Source organism: Hydractinia symbiolongicarpus, chromosome 2, assembly GCF_029227915.1.
Source record: "Hydractinia symbiolongicarpus strain clone_291-10 chromosome 2, HSymV2.1, whole genome shotgun sequence".
Classification (NCBI taxonomy): Eukaryota; Metazoa; Cnidaria; class Hydrozoa; order Anthoathecata; family Hydractiniidae; genus Hydractinia; species Hydractinia symbiolongicarpus.
Window position 1 is genome coordinate 24919539 of NC_079876.1, and position 25418 is coordinate 24944956.

Genomic DNA, 25418 nt, shown 5'->3' on the forward strand with positions numbered 1-25418 from the left:
ATGCAGAAATTCAGTCACAGCTGGTGATTTCTGGAATGTTGGTAAAGTTTAAAATAATTTTACTTACTTACGAGCTCTTCTCAGGGGACTTTCACTAATTTCCATTAATGGAGAAACCGAAATGATGACAGAGCCCCCGAAACTTTTGATACCCCAGCAGAACCGACCGCGAATAAACGCCTAAGCGACTGACAAACCTAACTTAAAATTTGTTCCGTAACCAGGGCTTCCTGAACATGGCGAGAGATGTATTGAAATGGAATAAAATTTAGTAGATGGATTAACTTCTAAAACAATAAATTGGCCAAAAGCGGCACATATAGCCAGACAATCGAGTAATAGAATATGCACATGTAAATCATGATCACTTTTTTGTTGACTGTTTAATAGGATGTGCGTTCCGTCGGTGCAACCTATCGCTTGTAAGAATACAATCGTTGTAAAAATTGAGCGGCTGATTCTTTGATTTCACTGTGAATTTTATTTGATTTGAACTAACATTTGTGCAAACTTACTTGCGATTTACTGAATTTAAATCAGTCTCAATTTTTCCCTCCTTGCAAACTAAAAACAATCTTCTACAATTTTTCAAATATTATGTGGCAGGGTTAAGTTTCGCTGTCAGCCTATTCTGAATCTCCCGCACGGATTGATTTCTTGCTTTGAGTTACACCTAATTGGAAATACATTCTTCCGTGAAATTTTTTTCTGATAATGTATACACAAAAGCCATCGAGAAAAAAAAACACTAATTGAAAAATTAAATTTCTATTTTCTTGAACGTGTAAAGGAACCACAAGATAATTATTCAAGATGAGTTTGCAGTAAACCAACACGCGTGCGAACAACAAACAAAGAAGGTTGCGTCTGTTTACGAAATAAAAAAAGACAGATAAGCCATGTCCCCACAGAAAGAAAACATAAAAGAACACTTCAGTGCAAGAAGAAAAGTTAACTACAATAAAATATATGTAACAAGTGTGAATGCATCTTTAACTAAGGTTATTTGCACATGTTAAAACAACGTTAAGAAGTAGAACATAACACAGACGAGAATAGTGGATAAAATAGTCTGGATTACATTTGCAATAAATAAAAAAATCGTAATATGCAATATTACAAAATTATCTCTTTTTAAAAGCAACACTACTTCACAATTTCAACCATGAAATTGAAAGTTAAAATTTTCCACACAAGGCTGTTTATTGATATCTTTGCCTCGATGATTCTGTTTGTTAAAAATTTTCTCCCACAATTGGCGTGGGAGTTGTTTATTTATTGCCCATACTTCAAATCACAATCATCGTCGTTAGTTTGATGTCCAACTGGGTTCCTCCTTACTGTCACGTGACATAAGAGTTGTATAAATAAATATATTCCGTATATACAGCGTAAAAAACACCGTTATTGCATTTCATTTTTTGCGAACGAAACGCGCAAGTGACTTGACTCATTTAATTTTTTGTTGTGGAGTTTCTAAAAATAAATCAATTAATTAAAATAAGTACTTCGGATATTATAACGAATGATATTAGCTGGACATTGCACAGATATCTTAAAATTACGGTTGATTCAATGAAAATAAAACAAGAAGAAACTATTAACCCCCTTTCCCCGTAATTAAGTCACATGGGAAATGTTGCCCCTTGACCAGCAATTTTGAAAATCTATGTTTTATCTAATTCTAAAAACAGCAATTGTTTTTGACTGATCTGAGGTCTGAGGGTACTGAGAAAATTTTTTTAGCTACTTACTATTAAGCAGACGATGGCTTCCTCCACAGAACTCATTTGCATGAGCGCCATTCGGCGGTCTTTTGGGAAAAACCTGAAGTTCGAGATGGAACCGTTCTCGGAAAACATTTCCTGGAGTTCTTCTTCGCTTACAGACTCCCTGAAATAACCAAATTTAATACTATTACACTTTAGCGGCAATTGTAGCTGGCTATACGAGATCCTGTTTGAACTTTTTGGTAAAATTAATTATAGAAATAGAACTATAGCAACGATTTCACTTTAAAATTAACTGAATTTTAAATATTTAGACAATAATTTTATCAGACTTAAAATTTTGCAAACAGACAGGTAGCCCATTCCCCACGCTAATATAATCTGAAATCAAAATTAAGTAAATATAGGGGTATATTTTTAGTAAAACTCACTTTATTGTGAATTACACAAACTATTACCTAACAAAAACATCGGGTAAAAAATCGATAAACTTACGGTATATTGGAAAGATGAAGAGTTCGAATTGGTTGAAAGATATTTTGAAAATTCTTTGATCCTGGTTTCTAGAGAGAATTAAACAACAATACATTTGAAGAATAGTGACATCTCGCCTAACATAACCACGATTGTCATATTGCTTTTGTTTTTATGGATTCTTTAAAGTAATTTCTATACAAAGCTATAATACTAGGGCAACTGATAATTTAAAAAATGCAATTTTATCAAGGTTTTGAAGCACACGCAAGAAAAATTACTCATGTACGCAACAAGGTTATGTGAAAAAAAAAAAAAAATTCAAACCTATGGGTTGGATGTTAATCTATATTAAAACGCTGCAGACATAAACCTAACTCATAAAGCAAACAAAATCGTTGTTTATTTCCACAGAATAAGTAGCAGGGATGAAAATAATCCCACATATAAACTAATTAATAAGTTCTATGTCGATCAGTCATAAAACAACATAAAGATAATTTACCTTGAATCTGTGTAAGGGGGAGTTTGAATAATCCTTAGTCAACTCCTTTCCCTCATCTTCAGCTTTCGGCATATTAACGTTATCGTGTTTCGAGCGAGATACTCTCATCTCTTGACCGTATAATGTTATGTTATTTAAGTTTTGCAGTGCTATAAGAAAGATAGATTAAACTTTCAGATTTGTTATAACCTAGTGCATTTGACGTGTCAAAATAAACTTCTTGATTTCTTAACCTTTTCAATTTTCAATTAACAGGCAAAAAAACATTTTGTAGAAAAAAGTTAATAGTAAAGTTATTCAGTAGTAGGCTGCGTCAGCTAGTTATAAAATTTTCCTTGACAAAACAAAAATTCTGGATGCATGACAAAAATATTTTATTTACTAATAAGGCAATTACCTGTTGATGCTTGTGATGGGTCAGCAAATTGTATTAATGCAGTATCCTTTTTATTGAATAAAATTTTTACACGTTGCACGTCACCATAATGACCTAATAGGTGAAGAAATAACTTTTATCAGTACTAAATAACCCTGAAACAAGACCAAATTGTTCTTGACGTGATATGTGAAAATTGTATATATTTGCATTACATTACAGCAAAATTTTTAGGACCATTTTTATGATGCTGATAAAAAACACAAATATTTACATTCGAATTGTTGCTGACATTGTGTTTTTAACACACTATTAAAACACAGAAGAGATAACTGCTAAGAAACATTTTAAAATAGATAACGAATATATTACGAACACAATAGGTGCAACAGAAATCATTCTATACAACATACCGAAAAGAATGAACAAGTCATCACAAGTTATTTCCTATAGAAGAAGAAAGACACAATATCAGAATACACAGTTAAGATTAAAGAATTTAATACAACAGCAGAGTTGTGTGATGGAATGCAAGTTTCGAAGAAAGCAGAAGAAAATTAAGCTATGATTAAAACAAACAAACCAAGTATGACACAACACTACATACTCAATGGGGCTAGGAAACAACTGTTGGTTTTCGACTTTAGTGATATACACGTAAGTCGAGCTCATGGTGGTGAAGAGCAAACTGGCTATTTTTCCGGCATGTACGTAATTTACAGACTCAAATATATAGATATATCTAGAAATTTTATCTTCTCCAGCCTTGGTCATGTTTTCATCCAGAATGAGTCTCGCTGAAATATTTATTTGCAGTATATTTTTTCGAAAAAAAAAATTAAACTAGCGAGCTAAGTACACTGGTCAGTTCATTGCGCAAAACGCGTTTGTTGGATTTTTAATATGGGCGCAGGATATACGGAATGTGAGCATTTTAACCAGCTTGTAGCTCTTTATTATACTTAGCTAATCACAAAATGTAGCTTTAGGATCCTACACATATACAAACTCACTTCTTCAGTCAAATTGCTGACAAGTAGAACGCTGCCATGGCGGCTTCCCATGCCGTGATGATGATGGCCCATCATTTGTTGACCAAAATTCATGTTGGAGCCAGGGCTAACATTACCCATCATACCAGGAAAACCACCTCCTACTAGAGGAATGAATTGAACAAGAATATAAAGGTCATCCTTTATAATTCTCACCAGAACTCAACAATTACACATGGGAATGCCCATGCCCATTGTGTTAACAAAAATTTTCCTGACATTTTTTATTAGATGTTTGCTGTAATTTAAACTTACAAATGTTTTGCTTTTATTTTCTTTACTTCACAAAAACAAAATAAAAAATTGTCTACATGAAACGCAAGTTCGCAAGTTTTTTCCTTACATGAAATAAAGTGAATTAGAGTAAAGTCATTGCATAGTTCAGAGCACAATAAGGGAGTATTGTTCGAGTTCCAAAATATTTCTTTAGTGGGAAAAGCAAAATTAAAACATCAAAATAAAAGATATGTGCTATTTAAATTTATTGTTTCAAAATTTAGATAAAAGAGGCCTTGGATTTTTATCAAAATGAAAGCGAGCTTTACAAGTAGTTTTATATACATTTTTATTTTAAAACAATTATTTACAGAAAATGTTCCTTTTACTATTCAGAAAAATCTCCCATGTGAGATATAAACTAGGGTAGTCAAAAAAACTAAGTATTTTTAAACTAGAAAAGTGTCTTCAACTTACAGTTTAATCCTTGAGGAAAAAGTTGTGGTGGAAAAGATCCCGGGACTGGAAGCATTCCAGGATTCATTTGTGCTTGAATTGCTTGTATCTGTGCATTCATTGGGTCTAGGCTTTGTCGATCAGGTTTAGTAAAATCTCTACAACAAAGAAAAATAATATATTAGAATTAAATTTCTGTGACAACGTTTTTTACAACCGGTTCCTCAAATTTTTAAGCTAGAAATAGCACATATACATAACATAGTAAACCTAAATAGTCTCCTAAAACATTGCTCATGGTGGTGACATTTGACATAACAAAACCAACCATCTCACCTCATTTTATCGTTATTATATTTAACAACCAGCTCAGTCATTTTGGAGAATTCAACATGTAGTGTGTTGCAACCATTGTATATGTTTTGGTGGTCAAAAAGTGTTTTGGCAGCTGCTGCCTCTTTCGGATTAGAGTACTGGATCAATGCATGGTACTGATCATTGCGAATAAACGTGACAATCTTTTGAAGGTCCCCACAACGCTGAAAAACCTAAAAAATATAACAGGAGACTACAGTGGAATATCAAACACAGTAACCTATGATTTTATTTAAAAGTTAAAAATTAGCAGCTGAAGTACTCATAAAAAGCAGTCAGTTTTGAATAACATTGAAGCTATAGGAATTGGTTATATCAATAGAACATACAAAAACTAAGTGAACAGCTAGTAGAAAAGACAAAAGTGAAAATAAACAAAAATCAAAACAAAATCAATATTTTTTTAAAATTTAGAGTATCTATAGTATGTGTGCATCAGGCAGTTTTTTTATTCCCTTTATAAAGCTATACATATTATTCGCATTATCTCAATATGTTAGGCTGTTATAGTTAGAAGTTTATATGCTGAAGAAATATAAATGCAAAAAATTTAATACAAGCACATTCTCTCTTAGAAACACAAAACACCTGAACAAAATAATTTTTTTGAAAACAAAATTGAAAACATACCTGTTGTAGTACTTCAATTGTGACAGGATATATGATGTTTGAAACAATTACTTTTAATACGCGACCACTTTGTCGGCCAGAGTCTGCACTACCACCATTTTGCTGGTCTACATCTCTGTTTTGATTATTTGTTCGAAGCTCTTGATGTTGAGAAAACTGTAAGAAGACCTAACAAAAGTACCAGAACAAAATTTATGTAAAGGATAATACTTTTCAGTCATAGCCCACAAACAGAAAGGATTGTCAATCTCATTTTTGAGTAAAAATATAGGAGAATTGGGAACTTCTGGGCAGAACATGTTTTGAATAACAAGGATATTCTAGAAAAGGCAGTCTTTGCAGAGGAGGTCAAATGTAAAGTTGAGATAAATTAAGTAGTTTCATGGTGTGGAAACTGTAACAAGATTTGTTAACAGCCAAGACGTTTCTAAGCAAAAACAAGCAAAACTTACAGGTGTATTTCGGACAGTAGGTGAAACGTATGTGTAATAATTTATCATAGTTTTTGCGCTATCAACGTCCTGAAGTTCGAGAAATGCTTGAGATTTATTTTTCATTAAAAGCATATTAGTGACTCTACCAAAAGGTAGTCCAAGTGCTTTTACTTCGGCTTCATTTGCATCATGCGGAAGTTGACGAATGTGTATAACTTTAGACGGTGTTTGTTGCTCATGTTTAACCTAACAAACAAAGTAAACTTAAAACAAGGTTTACTATGTTATAATATACTACAGATATGTTAATCAAAAGCTGCACTTACTTTTTTATTATTTTCCATATCGTTTAAATCATCCGGGTGTGTACGCTAAAAAAAAAGGTATCAGGTTATCAGTAAGAACGTCAAGGTATTATCTTTTATATATCTTAAAAGTATCTTTACATAAAACTCTGAAAGTTTAATAGTGCATACAAAGCATGGAAGTAGAACTTAATTTAATAATTTAATTTCCTAACTTGATATTAACATATTCCATGCTGCTCTTAATTAATTAAAAATGCAGTAGAAAATACAAGAAATGCAAGGCTGCTTCTGGAATATCAAACAAATATCTGTTTAGACTTACAATATCATTTTGAAAAAAGAGTTATGATGGTTGATAGTGTTAGATAAGTGTTAATTGATAGTCTAAGTGTCAAATGCATTACAGGGTGTCTAAATTTACTAAATCAAATTTAGTCGTTCAGACTTAGTATTATTACAACACTTTTTTATGCGTCAGTGGCTACCCATTGTTAGGAAATGCATCTCTGACTATATATACAATTTTTTGTTATTGAGTTTATTTCATAATTAGGCTCACATGAAGGTAAGTTAATTACAAAGATTAAGGTTGTTAAGTTAATTCAGTATGGAACAATAAAATAAATTTCAGGTGTTTTATGGATTGTAAAATTGTTAATCTTGATATAGCTTAGAGACCTCCATCAGCTCTAACAGCAAAAAAACACCCAGCTGAAATTCATTTTTTGAGGGTTTGAGTTAGGGTAACATCTACAAATAGGGTAATGATTACAGAAAAAATTCTTTATGAGTTCAAATAAATACAATTCTTGCATCACTGCCTGGCCACTAAGCCATTATGCACACTTGAGAGTTCGGCTATTAGCATAAAATTATCTCAATTATTATTAACAACAAACATGTCGGTAAGAAAGTGGCACACAAGTGAAAAACACTGCTGTTACATTAAAGATATATTTGTAAAATTTCATTACCCTTGGCTAAAGATTAGGGAACTATTGTTATCTCGAAATTTGTGGCCTGTATCAGAATAATGGCACCAATTAAAAAGGAAACCCATTCAGCCATACTAAAAAATGAAGCTGAATCAAAATTACAGCTTCCTACATTGTATGAGAAGTATACTTAATTTACAAATAAAATGAGAAAGTAAAAAACACACTGGGATATGGTAGTAAATAATTAACGCATGTAGATATTTTAAAAATATAGCTTAAAATATGGTGTGATGTACCAAAATTAGTCAAGGTGTATGAAGCTTAATCTTATTCAAACCAAATGCTCGCTAACACATCAGAATATTACTGAAAAATATTGCTTTACAATAATTTTTCAATGTTTTACAATATTTTATATTTGAAACAAAAATCGTGTCAAACCATTGTTTAGATATTCTTGTTGAGGTGAATTAGTCCAAACCAAATTGAATTAATTCACCTCAATAAAAATATCAAAACAATAGGTATATTTGCATATTATATTTTTTTTTCTTTTTGTACATGGATAAAAAAATTATAAAAAATGACTTATATTCTTCTCAAATATTCTTTATGTGTAAGCCCTGCTTTAATATTTGTACAGAAAATTAAAAAATATTTTCTTTTACCAGCAAGCAGCTGATTTCACTTTCACTGAAAAAAGAATTTTGATAACAATGTTTAATTGTTTAAATTTAGAACAAAAAAATCTGTTTATAAATGATTTCACTTAATAAATGAGCAGATATTTTTTAACTAATCAAAACATTCAGTTACATTTGACCTTGGAATGAAAACAATAAAACATGCACAAATAGCAGACACCATTAAAATATTTCAACACAACTTGAGGCATTAACTTGAACCAACCCACATTGAAGGTAAAGGAAACTATTTCTGCCAAATGATATGATTGCTTTATCAAATTAGAATTAGATTTGAACATCCTTTTTAAATCTCAAGGTAGTGTGAAAAGCCACAACGAAAACATGTTAAACTATTGGTTAACACCCAGTGCACTCATGAATGTTCACAAGTTGCAGACTCAGACAGGTAGTTTACACAGTGCTCACCTTTCATAACCAATCATGCAGAGTATAAGCATTATCTACTGAATGAAACCTTTCAAAATAAGAAGTTTATAAACTTATAAAATCTCAGCAGTTTGTGGATTTTTAAACTCAGGCCTGCTAGAGGCTACTTATAACAATCAACATAACCTACCACCTCTTCATTTAGTTGCAACATCTCCATGTTCAGCTAAGTTTATGCTTCAATAACTGTCTACTTACTTAAATAAACTTATTGTTTACAAACAAAACGTCTATAAGCGTTTAGTGGGATAGGCTGTTAAACTTATAAAGCATGGTGGTGATTCCTTTACTTAGGAATAATGGGATAGGCCATGTCATATTACAAATAATAATGGCTGTTTAAGTTTAAATTAAAAAGGGGGAGTGCATGTATTGTCTTTTCACATAATGCACACACATGCACATGACAAGAGAATTAGATAAAGCTGGCCAGAGCTAAATATTTTAGGAAATTTATCAATTCTTTAGTATCCAGCTAAACTGAGCTCTGCTCCTTACTTGCATGTACATTTGTGGATAAAAAATCACGAACTAATTTTAACGCTTGTTATAATTTGAGCGTCTACCAGAGCTTATGTGCAAACAACAGAAAAAAAGATAAAAAAACATGCAACTTTATCCATAGGTCATATGTTCGCCCTTCTACACAATAATTTTTTTTATTCATCTTTTAAGACAAACTATTAATCTGCAGCTATCTATACTAGCTACATACACGTGCAAAACACAGTAGAAATTAAAGTACTCACCTTATTTCCAACAGAATTGCGATTAGCCAGTGAATTATCACTCATAGCAGGCAAGGCCCTAAGGAAGAAGGAACCATGGTGAAAAGCAAGAAGCTCAGCAGACAGAGAAGCAACAGAAATATACTAAGCAGTAACCACCAACTGCTCGTAGAATGAAAACCATGGAGCGTGAAGTGGACAGCGCCCCGTAAAACAGAAAGAGTACTTTGCACCGGGTTGTCAATAAATCTATGTAAACAAACGAAAAGACATCTGCTACTCGTACGGCTCAGGGTATCCCCATTATTTAAGGCAGATTTCTGTCAGAAACACACCATTTGTTACTTATTGGGACAGGATTTGACTTTTTTAAGTGTTAAAAAATGGTTTGTAATCCCTATTAAAATTGTAGCGCCGTTAGTTTGTAGAGCTTGAAAATATTGCACAGATTTTTATTTTGTTATGAAAGACCAACTACGAGAAGACTAATTGAACATGTGGCGCGGCGATAAATTTTTTTGAAAAAACTTTTTACATATCAACAACACATTGCATTGTGGGTCATAAAAACTGCTTCGCTTCTGGGACAAAAAGGGGGAGAGGCGACAAGAGCGTATATTCTAAGCTTTTATTGACCACATCATTTTTTACTTTAACGCCCTTTTATAAACTCCTCTATTTATTTAAAGTTATCGAAATTTTAAATGTTTTTTTGACGCAACCAGCTCCACGGGTATAACAATATATATGTGCTGTTGCAAAAAGTAGATTTTAAATTTTTTCTTTTTTTCCAGGAAATGACTATAACATTTAAAAAAGAACCAAAATAGAAAGAAAAAAAAATAAACATTGGCAAAATTCCTTATGCTTTTGTTACACGGATTCATAAATTGTAAGCATATTCGAGCTTTGCTTGGGCGATTGCGAAGACGCTGTTTACTGTTGGGGTTGTTTCTGTGGTTGAACAAATTTATGCGATACATATTTCCACTGTAAAACAATTTTATCTGGCGTAAATTTAAGATTTGCGATTTTTTGATGCTCCACAGTTGCCGCCCCAGATTTCAGTATCTCAATTTTCTTGCATAATGTAACGTTTATGTACAACTTTCCCCGGGTTTCAAAGCAAGCGTGCCTACGCGTGACTCGTTCTGGCAGATCCGTTTATCCATTGAGTTTTTTCGCTATAATTAGAGGTTTTTGCGCGAAAAAAAGCGACAACAAATACCAATTTGAACTAGTTTTTATTGACCACAAACGCTAATAAATCTCAAATTTTAACAGTACCTTAATTTTTACGCGCATTTCTTTTTTTTCTTTTTTTGAAACATCGCATTATGAACGTACTTATGATAAAAAAGACGCCAGTAATGAGTTTATTTTTAAAAATATTTCTTTTTGCGCATGTGATACGACTTGGGTTTTTTAAGGGTGCTTACATTTTCGTTCAACGCAACTGACATGGAAAATGTTGATTAATTGCATTTACGTCTCCTAAATCTAATTTTAAAAATTTAAAAGCAAAAAAAGTCTGATATATTTGCAGTCATTCGTCATAAATTTTGGGAGTATTTAATTTAGCGAATAAGCGAATGACCAAAATGGAATATTTGGTGGGAATTTAATTTGGCGAATACAAAATGTTTTTGGCGTGGATTTATTTCGGCGAATGACACAAAGAAATGATTTTTTTGCCTTGAAATGTTTTCTTAATTAAAAAAAAATATTTTTTTAAATTCGGCAGAGATTTAATGCAATCCTCGCCAAAAGTTATCCACTTAAGGTAACAATCAGCAGTAAAAGGGGCATTACGTTACAATCCAAACTGCTGGTACTAGCCCAGTGGGATTATAAACGAGAAAAAAAGCAGCGATTAAGATGTATCTCCAAAGAACAAAATACCCATAAGAAATTTTGGCAGAAAAAAAATTTAGCAGATTTGACAAAATACAACCAAATAAAATATCTGCAAAACTCTATTTTTTCACCTTCCACCAAATAAATTTCCTGTTAAAAGTAACTTGTTAACATTCTCAATTAGGCCTAAAAGAGTGCAAGTGGCAAAATTTTGTCTATCTAAAGAGATTTTAATTTTGCTGGTTGATTAGCAAGGAGACACTAAATTTTTCTTACCACTAGGATATCGAAATATGCAAGGTGGAAAAAATCACCCTGGGTCACTAACGAACTTCCTGCGATCAGAATATTGCCGGCTCTTTTTGTTTTGTTTCTATCTTCTCTTGTTTTTTACCAACAAGAAACCAGGAAATACTTTGTTTAAAGCGTTAATTATTTTACCACACAAAAGGGTTAGACATAAAACATGCTTCCTACTTCTTGGTCGATTTAATTCGGTGTTCTCAAATTATTGTATTAATTGGTGGATTTAATTTTTAGAAATATAGGAATATCTGCTTGCGTCCAAACTGCTATTTTTTGTGAAACCGATATAAAAGGTGTATTTTGCGGCGTTTGGAATAACTTTCAATTAAGAGTGAGGAAATGACTTAAGATTTGATTTTGCAAATCATGTCTTAGCTTTTTATATATTTTTGAAAAAAAATTGTGGCTAACGTAATAGCTAGCTTTTTTTTATTAGCTATTTACAGTTTTTCTCTTGGATTGGCAGCAATTGTGCTAATCACTAAATTTATCACTAATTCTGATTTGAGATTTATGAAACCCACCATGGCGATTTTTACGTGAACTAGGTCCTATTAAAAAAAGGGGGAGAATCTTTGTTGAATTTTGAGTGACAAATACAAAGAGTTGTGTGGTAAATGTAGGTTTTAATAATTTTTATTGGCCATTTGTAATTTAATTGAATTGCTTCAAATTTTCTATTTATTAATCATCATACGATTCAACTTATTTGTCCAGCACAAGCTGAACACCATGGTATTGAAAACAAAAAGGTTTAAATGAGACAGAAAGTGCAACTCATGAACCATATTAACAGCTAACCAAAGAACGTAATAAAGTGATGATTTGCAAAGTAATACCTAGAAAATGCAGAAGAGGGATTCTACTTTTTCCAAATATATCTTTATGGAAAACCAAAACAGAGTAAGCAGTCTAGATTTATTGGAAAAACGGTTAGAAAATAGTTAAATTTTGGTAGTAAGAGATAAGATATATTTGAAACAAGAAGAATGCCAAGCAACAACTGTTTTACCACAAAAGACCAGTAAAATCAAAAAAAGGTAAGGCAAAACTACAGTTCATTGTATTAATACGTAGTAACAGCAAAGCTGAAATATAAAGACTACACAGATAGTAAGAAAAAGATAAGAACCATACCTTCACGGGAAACACGTTTATTAGAAAAGTAAGGAGAATAGCGTCAAAGAGTACAGAATCCTACAAACGTGTGTCACACAAGCATGTGAAAAGCGAAAGACAGTTTTTCCGCTGCAGCTTCGAAAGAAGCTAAATATTAAGGAGATAAAACTGAGATGTGGGAAAAGTAACCTAGTAAAGCGAAGCAAAAGTATTTCTCCATCATATTAGGCCACGAGGTATCTAAAACGCATGGTTGATTTAGCGAAAGGGAGAACAATGCAAGCTAGCTGCAATTTTTTAATGCAATGTCTATAACAAATTTTTCGACAATCTTTAAAAAAATAGCTCAAAAATAAAAAGTCTTATCCAACAAGTCTTAACAACTTATTGCGTACGTAATATTATCTTCTTTGCTATGATTTCGTCACTATTTGAAAAAGAGGCCAGTACAACAGGACACATCCAACGTGATAACACGGATTTTTTAAAAATGAGCTAAAGCTCCCCCAGCCCCCTATCGCTGTCTTGGTGCCTTTAAAAGAGGATTTTTTCAAATTCCAATTGTAAATAGCGAAATAGCCAGAAAATAAATTTTTGATTTTTAATTAATTATACAGCTAATAATGTTATAAATATGCCTTAGCTAGGGTCAATTCGGCGATTCGGTTTGACGTCATAACAATTTTTTTGGAGATGAAAAGTTTCCGTATTTTAGGTGAAGAGAGTGCAGAGCTAGACACATTTTGGAGTTTTAAGAAGAATATTAGGAAGTTTGAGCAAAGATAATTTTTTAGAGCAAAATCTAGATAAGCATAATTTCCAGACAGATTTTTATTGTGGTTACCTTTCGTTAGCTAATTATTCTTCCATTTCCACATTTTTTTGCATTCTTCCCCCCTACGAACTAGATTTGTTTTCACTCTGCAAAATTTTAAAAATGGCAGATGTAGCACAAATGTGATTCGTCAATTAAACAAAATGTCAATCATCACTATGCCGGCAACAAAGCTGCCCCAAATCGCCGAATATAATCAAAGTTTCTGGTTTAATTTTGTTGATCTAGCTACTTACTCAATGCAACTATACTATTATGACGTCATAACCACTGAAATTTTAAATTGCTCTTATTCAATATTAGAGTAAAAATTGATAATAAGAAGCATATCTCTGTTATCGTCTCATCACACTCTTTTATTTCAACCAAAAAAACAAAAAAATTTTGACCTTTGTTTCCCTTTATGATCTCTATTGCTTTGCTCCATTTTTCCTAAAAATCGCTCCATTACTGCCATATAAATCTTGCTTATATCCCCCCGCCCCCCAGATCATGAATCGCTTCAACTCTTTAGTTCTTCTAAATTTTAAAAAGTGTGCTCAAGCCTCTGAAAATTTATCAAATCTTTGTAACATTAATTTTACAACCTGTTACACTTTGACAGGTTGTAAAATTAAAGTGCATACTTTGACAATGCATAGAAATGCTACATGTCAGTACTGCATGCAGGTACTGACATCTTAAGCCAAAATCAGCTAGGTAACTATAACCCAAGTGAGTTGTGCAGCATTGCTTAATTTTGATTACCTGATCAAGTAATTCTGCCTTGACCCCCTGCAAATAGCCACTATCAAGTTACTGAAGCCCTGGTTTACCATACTATACTATAAATGAGGTAACCCACTTGGATTACTCAATGAAGTTAACATATGTTACTGCACCCCTTACCTTATTACACTATAAAAGAGGTCACCTACTTGGGTATTCTCTTCATATGTGAAAACATGCACCCATATATTTCACCTGTTATAAAGTTTTAAGAAGGAAGGGCATACTCTCCATTGAAAATAAAGAATTACAGACGAAAATTTCTAATAGAACTTTCAAAATAAAACAAAATCTGACTACGTAAAGTTTCTTGATGTGGTTTAGTGGCGCTGTAGATTAGTGGTTATAGCTCTCGTACTCTGTGCAGGAGACCGGGGTTCGATTCCTCTTGATGGCGATTTATCATGGGCGAGTGAATGTAACCATAGCCCTGGGTTAACCCAAGCCATGTGAGGGAAATTGGGAAAATGGCACACAGTGTGGGCCATTGGATGTTGCCATGAGTTGTCTAGTAGAGCGCAGGCTCTAATTGGGTCTGCATTAAATACTCTAGGACTCTTCATCTAAGCCATGGCCTCTCCTGGAAATAATAGACAGGGTATATCCCTCGATATTTGTGAGACTAGCCATGTAAAATAATGCACATCTATCTATCTTAAAGGTTACCTACGATACTTTTACAATTGGGCGTCATATAATAGAAATTAAATTCAAAATTAAGAAAACGTTCTCCTTAATTTTTAAAAGTTCATCTACTTGAAGAAACAAGCTTTGTTAATTCATCGTTTTTACACTTGTGCTTCTTCTTCGATGTCTTCTCTGAGTGCGCATTAAAAACACCAAAATTCAAGATGGTTGCATGATACGTCACAGAATGGTTGTTCATTGGAATATTAAAGCAGTAAAGTTATTAATGTGGCGTGAATCATAAGTTACCAGCTTTTAAAACTTGAAAATAAGAAATCATGTCGTCTTCAGACGTTTCTGATGTTGATTGTCGAGATCAAGTTCTTGATTTCCAGTTTGAAAACTCTCAAATCACGGTCTGAGAGTGAATGGGTGGATTACGAAACAGACGAAGAAGTGGAAGAAATATCTTCCAATTTCAGAACAAATCTTGCTGTAAGCACGTGGTGTAAGTGTGGAAATTGTACATTAAAGCCCACAGAACGTGAACTCGAGTCCTTCGATTCATACGAGTTGAGTGGTACATTGGAAATAATTATTTTCGAACAAGATATCGTTATAAATGTAGTCCTGGAAACTAAGTTCGTCAGTTATTGATTGGATAATTATGTACGTATATTTTTAGAATCTGGGTGCATAATATCCTACGTAAATTTCGCACCTATTATACTGCTAAAAGAAAATCTTTGGACGGCTTTGGTTGGGATGCATGATTGCGAAAGTTCTTATCTACCTCCAAAAGACAATGTCCCTAACAAGTGAGTTTCTTACTAATTTTATTTTTAGAACCATAGCTACTCTGGCTATATAGGGCTTACAGATACGCAGCTTATCGGCAGTTTACATGGTGGGTTCATGTCCGTCTTGGTAAGTCGGTAAGAAGAGTTATTCCGTCATGTGTCGTTAATAAGATACAGGACACATTTCCTCCACCTGATAACATCTACACTGGCTTTAAAGATGGGAGATTGGTGGACGAAAATGAATTGTCTTGGGGGCGACAATGTCCAGAAGATGGAATACAATAAATTATATTAACAATAAATGTACAAAAATAAAGTAAATGAATAAATAAATAAATATGTTAGGAAAGTCTTGAGTACTTCGTTGAATTTTCTATTATTTCATCTCGTTCAGGTCGTTCTTCGGGGACGTTGTACCTCCGTTTTCAATCATTTTTGACACGAATTTCTCTATCAACCGCCCGATAGTACGAACTCAGAGCAATTTCTCTGAGAAAATTATAATTCTTTTTTTTCATGACCTTTTTAGCAACAAAGCATTTTGAATATCGATGCCATGAAATTTTAAATTTAGGCTTGTAAGTGCCTTTGCGGGATTTTTAACAGCCTATAAAAAAAGATGAAATAAGAATGGAAAGTTAGGTATTAAAATATAGATAACAGGGGTAAATATGTGGTGTTATAAAAATTATTAAAGCATTCGTACAGAAAGAGCGTGTGGCAAATATTTCTAACCATTTTGTTACGTAACTCGCTCGATCTTCGGCATACCGGCAGATTTTCCGTTTTCTAATGGCCGCCAAGCACGCTAGTACAGATGGTGAGATGAAAGTTTTCATTGGTAGTTTTTTTACTTTTGTGAATGTTTTGTGGAAATTCTGATGTGAATTCTTTAATACCATACAGTAAAGACTTATTTGAAATAAACTTTTAAAAGCATCGTAGGTAACCTTTAAAGTGGCAGTAACCCTTCTTTAGCTGTCCAAATAGCTGAATTATTTATATACTCAGTATTTTATTTATACCATTTTTTACTATTTTCTAGAAATATAGGCCTTAATACATAATATAATGATTTTAACTTAACACTAAAATTGCTGAGTCAGCAGAAATTTCTTTTTAAAAATGTATCAAAAAAAGAAAAAATCGGCTTCTATGAGCTCAAACTTTTTACAATCTCGTTATTTTTCATTAGCTTCTGTTTTTAAATGAACCTCCGGTTAACTGTGTGCGGATTTTTTTTGTTCATTCTTATTTTTTTAACAATAGCTTTTTTTTTAAAGATTCTTTGTTAGCATCCCCTGCTGTATCGAACGCTGTTAAGGTAATAGTCCATAATAACTACTATTTATTTTAAAATCTACCAGGAAATATTGCCCTAGAAAATCTCCTGAAATCTTAGTTTGATACTGGAATGGAAACAAGTTATTCAATTTTTAAAGTCACTTAGAACTGGGTATTAAACCACGTCAGGGTACCCAGGTCTCCTCATAACTCCTAAAATCGCCTTAAATTCAAAATCTCTTCAATTTTCCTGCAAATTTTTCTCCTCAACTCTTCTCAATTTTGTTAATAAAAGCTCCTCAAAAGTCACAAAAATCTCCTCAAAAGTCCTCAAATCTTCTCAAATTTTGTTTTAAGAAAAGAGTGGGAACCCTGTACGTGGTAAAGGGCATTTTTATTAACCACATTAAATTGCATTTTTAAAATACAAGGAAAAACAAGAAGGGATAGGTCTAAGATACCCAACTTTTATATTTAGATTTAGAAGCGTTTCATAAGTGACCAGCTCGACTATAAAAAATTCAATCCAGCATATTTTAAGAAAGCACCCAAAAAACTTTTTCTGTTTAAATTAAATAGTCAAAAGTAAGACTAGCTTGACATTACCTAAATATGCTACTACATCCTGTCTTCTCTTTGCTTTGATTAACATCATTTTAATAGATTTAATAACTAAATAAAACTAAAAAGAGTGACATGGCAGAAGAAATTGACCTGTTGATTTTACAGCGAGTGGATAAATATGAATCGGTTAATACCTTTGAACTGGCAAGTGAGCATGACAAAGACCATCAAATTTTTGTAGGAGCAGTAAAAAGATTGCAGTCACTGGGAGAAGTAAGCTTTGTTGTTAATTATGAAATTCTAACTATATTATATACATTTTGTTTTTCAATGGCCATTTATTTTTAAAGTTAAAAATATATATGTAACCACTTTTAATATGTGTGATTTTTTTTAGATAATCTGTGCAACGCTACAGCAATCTGAAAAATGGATTCTAACATCAGAAGGTCTTGACATGGCCAACAATGGCAGTTACGAGGCCGTTGTTTTTAATAACATTCCTGAGGATGGTTTACTTCAGGCAGATTTACAGGTTTAGTCTGTTTTTTTGTTTGTTTTTTTTTTGGATTAGCAGGTTACATATATATTTGTGTTTTGAGATTTTGTCCATTGTCAAGTAATGTTATTAAGCTTATACCTTCTGTGTTAAAACAAGTGGGCTTTGCCTATGACTTATTTTTTTTTTAAATTTTCAATCGGCTCATAAATAATTTTTGAGTTTTTTTATATGAAATAAACTTGTTTTTTGCAAGAGGTAAGCATTATGAATTTCATTAATGATGGCAGTTTTTGCTTCATAAAATTCTTTTTATTTTTTAAAACAATGTTTTATCACTTGTGTATAATGTTTTCTGAAGAAAAAAAATTAAGCACAAAGATATGTGCATTTCTGTATAACGCTACCTATTCTATCATTATAATTATATAAACCAGCACACAATGGCACAGAGTGCTAACCTGTGAAATATAAGAAGAGATTTTAATAGCTGATTTTGTGCATTTTTAGTGCTAACTACAAAAACACAATCTAAAGCTGTAGGCCTGTGTGGATACCTCAAATCTGTAGATAATGATTATAATTATATAAAATTAATTTTTTCAATTATTGTAATGCATTTTTTAGAAGTTACCACTTGGAAAGAATGTTAAAATTGGTTTTAGCAAAGCAATGTCTGCAGGATGGTTGTCAATTGATAAAACAGCAGAGGGTGGTCCTAGAATCCATAAAAAAGTACGTTAGATAGTCACATGTTCCAAGACTATCCACATGACACAGTTTCATATCTTTAATTGTAGAGAAAGATTTTTTTGAGATTATTGAGTGTAATGAGTGTTATTCTGCTGTTTCATTATTGAGTTTGCTTTCCCACACAGGTGAAAATTAACATAGTCTACACATTCTGTATTTGGGCCTTTATAAAATCTATTTTCGGATTGATTTAGTGCTGAAAACATTTGTTAGTTTTTTGTGTTTTTTATAGGTAGAAAAAATAGAAGACTGTGTACAGACGTCTTTGAAATCCATAAAAGATGGTGAAAGTATAGATGAATCAAACTTAGCAGATCTGAAGAAAAGAAAACTAATTGCTAAAGAGTAAGCTATTATTACGTATACAAGATCACTGCTAAATATTTATAACTGAATACAAGCACCTAAGTCTAAAACATTAACTGAGTTACATAATATACTGTGCTTATATTAAGGCTGCCATGTGACGAATGTAATTCACTAGGGTGAATCAATCATGACTTCGAACAAAAAGAGCATAATGATCTCTGGAAGAGTTGTACAAGACTTTATTTATAAATGAAACCGTATCACACAAAATTATAACAAGAATGGTATATAGTTAAAATAAACAAACTATAAGTAAATAAATAAATTAATCTACGGTTATATTAATTTCAGTTTCTCATTATTTAAAGCCATGTTATATTTTCTTGTATCCTTCGCAGGGTGAAAAATTAAATGAGACAGGTTGACTTGAATGCAATGAAAAATCTGCTGTATCAAATCAGTTGAAACTACATATGCCAAGCCAACTCATTTAGGGCAGCTCACTTACTTTGCCCACGCACTACAATGGATTGAATTGCTTAATGTCTACTTAGATTAACCTCAAAATATGAGCATGCAACAAAGTTCATAAAAACTTTTAAAAACAAAACAACCTCACATGCATTACAAACTTTGTTGAAAATGCTTTGAAGTGATGTTAGTAAAGTATTTTATCCTATTTCTCAGCTTGAATAGAGTTAACTTTATCACAGTGCATTCAAATTTGTGTTAATTTACTTAATTTACTCAAACATAAACTGGAAGTTTATCTTCCACATGCGTTGTGTCAGCTTATTCTTGTGTTTTTTCACAGTAAATATATAAAAATGACCACAATACATATACCTTTCTCCTTTTTAGAATTTTAAAAAGTTATCTTGTTACAAAAGGAAAGGAATTCACATTAACTATAGAAAAGCCTGAAACTGATCTTACAACCGAAATGCTGATAAGGTATGGACACTTGCCTATTTTTAAGCGTTCTTTATCTGAATTAGAGCCAGTGGTTTTGATGTGAATAAGAAGTGGATTTGTCAAAAAAAGATGAAAATGTGAATGCTTTATAAAAGGACCTCGCTTTTTTGTCTTGGTCTAGTTTGATTGTTTTTTAGTGTTTCTTGTTTGTTTGTTTGGTTTTACCGTAACAGTGATTTTATATTTGTCACTAAAGTTAAGTAATTTGAAAAAATATGGAGTAAATCATGCACCTTTACTGCTATAAAATCGTTTGAAAACATTGGTTTTAGTCTGTGGTGTCAAATAACGAGATATTTTTTATCTTGCATTGAAAATTGTTTCTATTAAGCCAAATGTCCTACTGTTTATACGTTATTTGTCAGTTTTTACAATTCCTTACAAAACACTAAACATCTCGTTGTCTTTACATGCAACATCAAAACCACCCAGAGTTGTATGTATTTAGATGCTTTAAAAAACATAGTTGTTTATTAACATCTATGCATCCCTTTACTTGCATACACTGTATCCAGATATACTCTAGATGTTGAACGAAAACCCCTTTTCCTAAAAACTTGTATTACTGTGCACTCATTTTAAAAGAAGGTTTAATGTTTGCTTGCTAATAATTTCTAGTGGTTCATGGAAAACTAAAAAATTCAAAGATTATAACTTCGATGCACTGGGTATTCCTCCGGTGTGTGGACATCTTCATCCTTTAATGAAAGTGCGGACGGAATTTAGACAAATCTTCTTGGAGATGGGGTAGGTAACTTTTTTCGTACTTCAAAAAGAGGTATACTTCTACTGCGTTTTATTTATGTTGCAAAAATACTTAGTATATATTTGATTTTTTACTTTCGTACTGTGTTGTTCCAAGATAGCTTGCACACACAATGCAAAAATACACTAGGTTGAGTTTATCCAGCCAACTGATCACAAACAGGCTGAATATGACCATTTTTTTTCTTTATTCTTTTTGTTAGATTCACCGAAATGCCAACTAATAATTTCGTAGAAAGTTCATTCTGGAATTTTGATGCTTTGTTTCAGCCGCAACAGCACCCTGCACGAGATGCTCATGATACCTTCTTTTTATCAGGTATGTCTTACAAAAGAACAAAACAAAATGCTTCAATGACCCTAAATTGGAAATTTGACAGTTATTAGATAACCCATCAGTTTTTATTCAATAAAGTTGGTAGAGGTTGGTGGAAAATTAAAGTTGTATGGGAGTAAAAAAATTGAGAGAAAAAACAAGAAATGGTGGCGATAATTCCAAATGCTTTAATCTGTACCAACACACTGACGCTACGAAAAACATCAAAAATGTTAGAACAGATGCGCAAAAATTAATCATGTGTAAATATAAATGTATAAAACATTAAAGGCATGTGTTATTGTGCTGTTTCATCATGTCTTAGTTATCCTCACTTGTTTATAAATTTCCTAGTGTGAAGGCAAGCTTTATATAGATTGACCAGGCAGATGTTTTTGTATTGTTTTTGTAGAACCTCAATTTGCAAAGTTAGACGAGGTACCTAAAGACTACCTTGAAAGAGTTAGAACCACCCACCAAGAGGGAGGATACGGATCACAAGGGTATAATGTTTATTTAAACGGTTGATGGCAGAGTTATGGCAGGATGTCTTCTGTATCTTATTCGGAAACTGATATAAGATAGAGACCTGTTAGCGTAGCACTTGTATTAGTGTGGGAAAATGGTCACAAAAATGTTTTCTAGAAATGTCAGTCAGTCAAATTTATTGTTTGTTTTTTTGAAATTTTTTAATACTTTTTATATACTACTTTTTGAAACCTTCAACAATCAGTGGTTGCAGAATAATGAAAACAGATGCAGAAAATGTGTATGCACTAAACTAGCTATCAATCTTTTGCTTCCATGTAACATAGGACTCAAAAATCATACCCCTTTTTGGGAAGCATATGGAACCGGTTTGAGCGTTTTTTTCTTGTACACCATTTCCTCATTTTACTTGCAGCGAGTTTTTTTTGTTGGTATTTTTAGGTACCAGTATAAATGGGACATCATGGAAAGTAAAAAGAACATCCTGCGGACACATACTACTGCTGTGAGCTCAAGAATGTTGTACAAGTTGGCACAACAGGTATTATAGCTTGCTATGCTGTTTGTTGTTTTTAGAATGATCTTACGTCGAACTATGTAGACTTTTGCAATCCACCTCCTCCTAAAAATGTACAATATTGCCACTTACTGTAGAGAGATTGCACAGCAAATATTTATAAATTTGTGACCGGCGACCTGAAAAGCCTTGAATACTGGTTGTTTTTTTTATTATTATTATTTTAGAGAATTCTTTAATTAAGAGGTGTTTTTACAGTTTTGTATCAAATGCAGATCTATTTTGTTGTTCCTTTCGAACCTATTAATGTTTTGTTTTCATTTATTCTTCTCACTTTTTTTGGTTTGGTTCAGTTTAAAATTACAAACTCCTATATTTCTAATATGAAGTTAAGAGGGTCCATAATTTCAGGGCATTTTGTATTGGAAGTTTGATGGACAATCTAACGTTATTTTAGCCGAACTGTCCCTGTTTTTTGTTTTTCAGTCTAACAATGTGTTTCTAATTGTGTTTTTCGGTATCAGCAATGATTACGCCGCTACGATTAAATTTTCAAAAGACTCGTAACCCATGAATTGTTAAAAATAATTGGTATTGTTTGAGGACAACCCTGTTTTCCCACTGCTGTGTGGTTAACGCGTAAGAAACTTTGATTTTTTTCAGCAACCCTTCAGACCTGCCAAATACTTTTCGATTGATCGTGTATTTCGAAACGAGTCATTGGATGCTACTCACTTAGCAGAATTCCACCAAATCGAAGGCTTGGTTGCTGATAAAGATTTGAGTTTGGGTCATCTCATCGGACTCTTGTATGAATTTTTTAAAAAGTTAGGTGTGTTGTTTATTTTCTGTTCTGGTAAATACACCTCGATGCTGTAAAAAGAATTACTATTAAAAGAAGGGTTTTATTTGGATTCAGCGGCTAAGCGAAAGTTTAGGTCTAGAAGTAGAATTTGTTTTTTCTGTGTCATTAAATCTTGGAATGTTCTTTAGGAATTGAAAAGTTACGATTTAAGCCGGCATATAATCCATACACTGAGCCAAGTATGGAGATCTTCAGTTACCATGAAGGTGAGAATGAAAATTTTAAATACAAATTTAAGATCGTGTTCGCCATTCCGAGTCAGCAAAATGTTGACTTTTTGTTATTTTTCAGCATGAAATATCTTCTTATCCACAAACCCTAAAATAGAAAGTCGTTCCATTTTTCTAATCAACTTCCAATCCTGTCTTACATAGTTGCATTTTTGTTACAAAGTTCAGCACAAAAAGCCTAACATGAGCATAAAAATGTCAGATTTAGGTTTTTTGGCGTTTAACGGACTACAAACTGTGCTCATGCAGATTTTTTATATAACACTGTTTTTCATTCCCTCGTCAAGTTCTACCAAAACTTTATTTGCGCATAGGGGCACATGAATTATTGAAATTGTTTGCCCATGATATCCTCTTCAGTTTCTATTGGTACTGCTATCAACGAGGCTCCCGAAAGGGGGTCCCTAGTGCATTTAAAGCTCCCATTTGAGCTACGAAAGTCGTGCAAGCACAGCAATTGCTTAACTAGACAACCGCCTAAGATATCAATCCTATTCTCACGCTAAGCAGAAAGGAGAAATTCACACTATTATAGCTTTGGCATGACTCGGCCGGGGCTTGAACCCAAGACCTCCCGCACTGGAAGAGAACGCTTTACCATAAGGCTTCTAGTCGTTTTTGATATAAAATGGTCTGCAAATACCACTCCGTCACTTTGTTAGTCTAAAGACCTCATAAATTTATAACGCCTATGTATAATGAGACCTAAAAACTACTTGACTTCATTTTGCTTTGAGTATTTGTTTCTTAGCGTTTATTTCTGCGAAATTAAATGTGCGCGAGAGATCAGTCTAAATAAATTGATTCAATGTATCAATTCAGATTAAATCTTGTCTGGAAAGGTCCTGTCTTACTTCTACACCCTTACTTCAAAGTCATTTTTTCCAAGGATTTCAGGAACCCTAACACATTTTCTAAAACACTCTCACTGTTATAATCCGCTAATCCGATTGGGAATTCGGCTGTATACTTTAGTGCGATTCTCAATTCCTTCGTCTGTGTTTTAGGTTTAAAGAAATGGGTTGAAATTGGAAACTCGGGTGTGTTCCGACCAGAAATGTTGTTACCCATGGGTTTACCAAGAAACGTATCAGTGATCGCTTGGGGATTATCTCTAGAAAGGTAAACTTTAAATTTTGTTAGTTTATTAGTTTATATCTTAGTTTCTGTTTGGTGTAATCAGTTTGTCTGTTTTACACACATGGCTGTCTGTTTTAATCCAGAGAAAGGGGGTGTTGGCTTTAGGAAGGGATATTGGCTTTAGGGTGAGCTGTCGACTTTAAATAGGACTGTCCTCTTTAAGTAAGGTTATGCATTTTATAGAAGGCTTTCTTCTTTAGAGTCCGCTCTAGAGAGACCATTCAGTTTTGGAGAGAGCTACTTATGAAACTGTGCTTTTAAAATAGGGTTTAAAGCATAAAACTAAAGTATAATAAACACACGTTTATTCAAACTGGTAACGTTGTACAGTTTATTACTAACTGAGAATTCTATGTACTGCTTTATGACTAAAGTTTAAAACTTTGATTGCGTAACACTATAAGTCCTCGGCGCTTCACGACCATGTGCCATAACTGCACAAAATCAAACGGCGGCTGTTTAAGCACATTAATTAATTATTAATTAAAATTGCGATATTACATTGTGCAGTACAGTCCTTTTCAGCGCGGGCGAAAGCGCTTCTAAATGTAGCAATTTCGAGCCCTTTGATGCGTGGGACTTAAGCTTGCATACTAAAAGATTAAGAATTTCGCTTGGTTGGAGAATTATATGGGTGCTTGGTTATTTCGTACATTTCTTTGTTTTGACAAATTTTTATTTATTTTTTTATAGACCCACAATGATAAAATACGGCATTCAAAATATTCGGGATTTAATTGGACATAAAATCAATTTGGAGATGGTTTACAAGAATCCAATCTGTCAATTAGATAAAGATTAAATGTAGGTTATTTATATAGGGAATACATTGGTATTTAGAATTTAGAATTTGGTATTCTGTTTCTCCTTTCAGCAGCGGCAATTTGCGATAATTGAAATTCTTATACAGCGTAATAACATTGCTCTCCACTTATGTTTTTGATTCCCATTAAACTGATGAATTCACTGGTTTTGGGGGAATTTTTTGTCTTTGTAAATCTTTCTTTTTTGGCGACTTATGAATCCCTTTTTAAAAAAAAAA

General features: G+C 32.8%; 3 protein-coding genes across 4 annotated transcripts; 2 read left to right on the forward strand and 1 right to left on the reverse strand.

Annotated features, from left to right (window-relative positions):
* Positions 1–752: 752 nt before the first annotated feature.
* Positions 753–12773, reverse strand: LOC130630319 (polypyrimidine tract-binding protein 1-like). Of its 2 annotated transcripts, XM_057443778.1 has the most exons (14): positions 12656–12773; positions 9377–9434; positions 6575–6619; positions 6267–6494; positions 5815–5982; positions 5146–5357; positions 4831–4967; positions 4099–4241; positions 3499–3532; positions 3107–3199; positions 2710–2858; positions 2226–2293; positions 1755–1893; positions 753–1476 (listed from the first exon to the last, which is right to left on the reverse strand). In XM_057443778.1, the coding sequence occupies exons 2-14, from the start codon at positions 9419–9421 to the stop codon at positions 1405–1407; spliced, it is 1533 nt and encodes a 510-aa protein (XP_057299761.1). In that variant the 5' UTR covers positions 9422–9434; positions 12656–12773; the 3' UTR covers positions 753–1404. The 2 variants fall into 2 exon arrangements, with proteins under 2 accessions (XP_057299761.1, XP_057299760.1); XM_057443777.1 differs by lacking the exon at positions 12656–12773 and having other exon boundaries at positions 9377–9562.
* Positions 12774–15227: 2454 nt separating this feature from the next.
* LOC130630004 (P2X purinoceptor 7-like) lies at positions 15228–15955 on the forward strand. Its single transcript, XM_057443400.1, has 3 exons — positions 15228–15447; positions 15553–15685; positions 15739–15955. The coding sequence occupies exons 1-3, from the start codon at positions 15228–15230 to the stop codon at positions 15953–15955; spliced, it is 570 nt and encodes a 189-aa protein (XP_057299383.1).
* Positions 15956–17595: 1640 nt separating this feature from the next.
* LOC130630321 (phenylalanine--tRNA ligase alpha subunit-like) lies at positions 17596–25225 on the forward strand. Its single transcript, XM_057443780.1, has 13 exons — positions 17596–17791; positions 17916–18053; positions 18645–18752; positions 19003–19115; positions 19941–20033; positions 20673–20801; positions 21023–21138; positions 21548–21638; positions 22066–22165; positions 22805–22973; positions 23135–23212; positions 24244–24358; positions 25070–25225. The coding sequence occupies exons 1-13, from the start codon at positions 17651–17653 to the stop codon at positions 25176–25178; spliced, it is 1500 nt and encodes a 499-aa protein (XP_057299763.1). The 5' UTR covers positions 17596–17650; the 3' UTR covers positions 25179–25225.
* Positions 25226–25418: the final 193 nt, after the last annotated feature.